Source organism: Medicago sativa, chromosome 5 (genome assembly GCF_051527215.1).
Source record: "Medicago sativa cultivar Bolivia chromosome 5, Bolivia_mono, whole genome shotgun sequence".
In the NCBI taxonomy this organism is placed as follows: Eukaryota; Viridiplantae; Streptophyta; class Magnoliopsida; order Fabales; family Fabaceae; genus Medicago; species Medicago sativa.
The window spans coordinates 62535224-62538757 of record NC_140753.1 but is presented as its reverse complement, the minus strand read 5'-3'; the positions used below and the strand labels follow the sequence as shown (position 1 = coordinate 62538757).

At 29.4% G+C, this 3534-nt stretch overlaps 1 protein-coding gene across 1 annotated transcript; it reads left to right on the top strand.

Annotated features, from left to right (window-relative positions):
• Window positions 1–423: 423 nt before the first annotated feature.
• On the top strand, window positions 424–1829 carry LOC146923843 (transcription factor MYB113-like). The gene is made up of 3 exons (XM_085708956.1): window positions 424–589; window positions 683–812; window positions 908–1829. The coding sequence occupies exons 1-3, from the start codon at window positions 472–474 to the stop codon at window positions 1458–1460; spliced, it is 801 nt and encodes a 266-aa protein (XP_085565082.1). The 5' UTR covers window positions 424–471; the 3' UTR covers window positions 1461–1829.
• Window positions 1830–3534: the final 1705 nt, after the last annotated feature.

The following is a 3534-nucleotide window of genomic DNA, read 5'->3' as shown; positions in this document are numbered from 1 at the left end:
TTATTATGAGTAATAAAAATTGGAAAAAAAAAAGTAAATTTTTTTTCGTCGAAGCTTTTGGTAAATAAGATTTAATTATTATAATTGTCAATGATAAAAAATAATTCTTTTTCTTCAAAAAAAACAACTCATTTAATTATTAATTTAACGATTTAATTAGTGTATCCGTACACTCAATTTTGTTGGATGCACCATAGAATTTGTCACATAGGTATGCGAAAAAAGACTATTCGCACGTGAATATAACAGATTAATTGCAGGTTACCCTCTTTTTGTCTCTTTCCTTTTCTGGTAAATAATAATAAGACAGTATATTTGTGCTGCACCAAAAATAAAAAGCAGTATATTTGTGTGGGTCTCTCTCTCACCCACACTTTCTTCTAAAACAGTATATATTACGCGGGTTATAAAGAGATTATGCCTATATTTTTCTTTGGACAATTAAGGAACGTGTCTAGATAGCAAGTGCATATGGAGAAGAAGAAAGGTTTGAGAAAAGGTGCATGGACATATGAGGAAGATAATCTACTCAAGGCTTGTATTCACAAGTATGGTGAAGGAAAATGGCATTTAGTTCCTAAACGAACAGGTATGTGTATTTAGCTAGAAGTAACTCATGAGAAACCATGCTTAAATATATTATATAATATATAGTTTGTCAAAATTTGTTACATATATACAGGTTTGAATAGGTGTCGGAAAAGTTGTAGATTGCGGTGGTTGAATTATTTAAACCCCGCAATCAACAGAGAAAGTTTCGCCGAGGATGAAATTGATATGATTCTAAGGTTACACAAACTTCTGGGGAACAAGTAAGCTATCAAGTTAATTTTGTTTTGGTTACCTATCAAGTTAAACTTCTTTTGGTTACCTAGAGAGTATAATATATGTATCTATGTATGTATAGATGGTCATTGATTGCTGCAAGGCTTCCGGGTAGGACAGCTAATGATGTGAAGAATTATTGGCACACAAATCTGCGCAAAAAAGTGATTCCAAGAAAAGAAGAAAATGAAGAAAAAGAGAAATCTAAAGAAAGCATGATCAAATCTCATGAAGTTATCAAGCCTCGACCTCGAACTTTTTCCAAGTCTACACTCCCAAATCTCATTGATTCTTCTTCAAGTCATTCACCATGGTTGAAGAAGAATCATAGTTTTCCAACAACACTAGTAGCTTCAAGTGGAGATGTTAATATTCCAAGAGAGTGTGACAAGACTACACTCCCAAATGTTGGTGATGCACAAACATGTGTTGGCAATGACCCACCATCTACGACATGGTGGGAGAGTTTGTTGAACATGGATGAAGAAAGAAGCAATGAGAAAATTGGTTCTTGCTCTTTATTACAAAATGGGAATTTCACTTTAGAATTTTCATATGTGGAGGAATTTTTTAATAATGGTCCCATACTCAGTGATTCAGATTGGGATTTCAATTCCTTTGGGGTCTTTAATTAGTTGTTAAGCTACAACAAGTCTACCAGTAAATTTAGAACACCTCTATAATGATGTACAAAAGTTAAGATTGTTTAAGAGAATTTAAATGGATCCAACTAGATTATGTACCAGTAAGTTCATTGTATATTTAGTGGGATCTATTTAAATTTCAATGTGTTAAAAGCAGTATGTAATTGGTTGAAGTAAATGGACATGTGGTTCGAGGGTATGAAAAAAAATGATGAAGTCACTCCTCTCTCTCTCTCTTTACTACTCTCTGGTAGAGTAAGACTTTGTTTTAGGACTTTGTCTTCTATTTTTTTCATTTTTCTTTTATGTACTAAGAACATCAATTTTAATTGAGTTCTAATCTATCAATTTTACCTTTCATTTAATAATTAATTCACAGTTATCAATTTCTCACATTCTCAAATACTAGAGATTATGTTGCTAGTATAATTCATTTAATAAAGCCAGGTTAGTTTAAAGCAACTCGTTTAATTTTTACTTTAATGATGAATTTCATAACATCTCATAATGGATCCTACAATTATTTCATGTATATCTTAAAATGAGTTATATTATCTCACCTGTTTATATTTTAATTTGATGAATCGTGATAAATAATTGTTTGGGGAATAATTTGTTTTCAAAAAGATGGCAACAGCAACAAATTTTTAACATTTAAGAGCTAATTTGTTGACTTTCATGATAGTGCAGAGACTAAATTTATGTATTATCATTGTTTATGGTCTACTAATGATCACTTCAAGAGCTCATTTGAAGGTCAGGATTTGATAATAGAGTTGGATGTAAACATGAAAGGATAAACATTTATTATATCAAATGTTTGACGCACGCATGATAACAAACGTAACATCATAATTAAATATTTTTACCTTTATTAATTAAATATAATTATACTTTTTTTTATTAACCGTCTTCTTCTCCTTTTTCAATTACAAAGTTATATCTCTTAAAAAATGATAAAATATAAGTCAATATTTTCCTCATAGTCGCACACCAATCCACATCTCACTAAATTAAGAACCATTTTTAATTTGTACCAAACAAACCACTATATTTGAACCTAAACTTCGGCCTTACATGCCAAGAGGCCTAAAACAAATTTTATAATGAAATGCTAATTAAAAGCACAATAAATCAAGTTTTGTTGAATCCACGATTTGAACTTAGGACCAAGAGATTTTGAGGCCTTAAAATTGGCCAATTAAGTCAGATAAATATTGATTATTAATATGTCATATATATTTATAGCTAAATTGACATATTTTGAGGTCTTTTTTTAACCTAAAATCTTGAGGCCTAAAACCCTTACTTGTGTGGTTTAGCCCTTGAGCCAGCCCTACCTAGATTGTGTTGTGATTTTTGGAAACCAATGAAAACTTACATTTATTCCACAAAAACAAAACCTTATAACTTATTTTTACTTTAAGCCTAATTGCTATTAGTTGTAGCAACGGAAAAAAAATCATCAAAAATTTATTTTTTGAAAGAAACAAAAATTTATATTTTTGCAAAAATGGATATGGAAAGTTTAGCAGTATTTTTCACAGAGAGGGTTTTTTTTTTTTTTTTCTTTTTACAATAGCGCACGCTAGGGATTCTAGTGTTCATTCTAAGAGAAAATTTCAACCAAACTTAACTTAGATAAAAATTACAAAGGAGTAACATGATAGGATTATTATTTTTTATCAGAAATGACATGATTAAATAGGTCAAAATTGGTTAAATTTTAGTTATAATATTGATTAAAATTGAAACATTTCTTTGCTTATTTTAGTGATTAGAGGAAATGTTGTTTTTAGGAAATGTTAACATGTGCTTTAAGACATTTGTTAGTGTACTAAATATTAAAAATTCATTGCCGCAAAAAAAGATAAAAAATTTCATATTAAAAATTGTGTATTTCATTTTTAAAAAGAGATAAAAAAAAATTTGTTGATTTTAAATCATGAAAAATGCTAACCGGTGGCCCAAAGACATTGGTTAAGCATTCAAAACAAGCAAATTTTGATGAAAAAATTGTTTAATCATTACTTGAACAAAAATAACATTTTATATTTCCAAAACA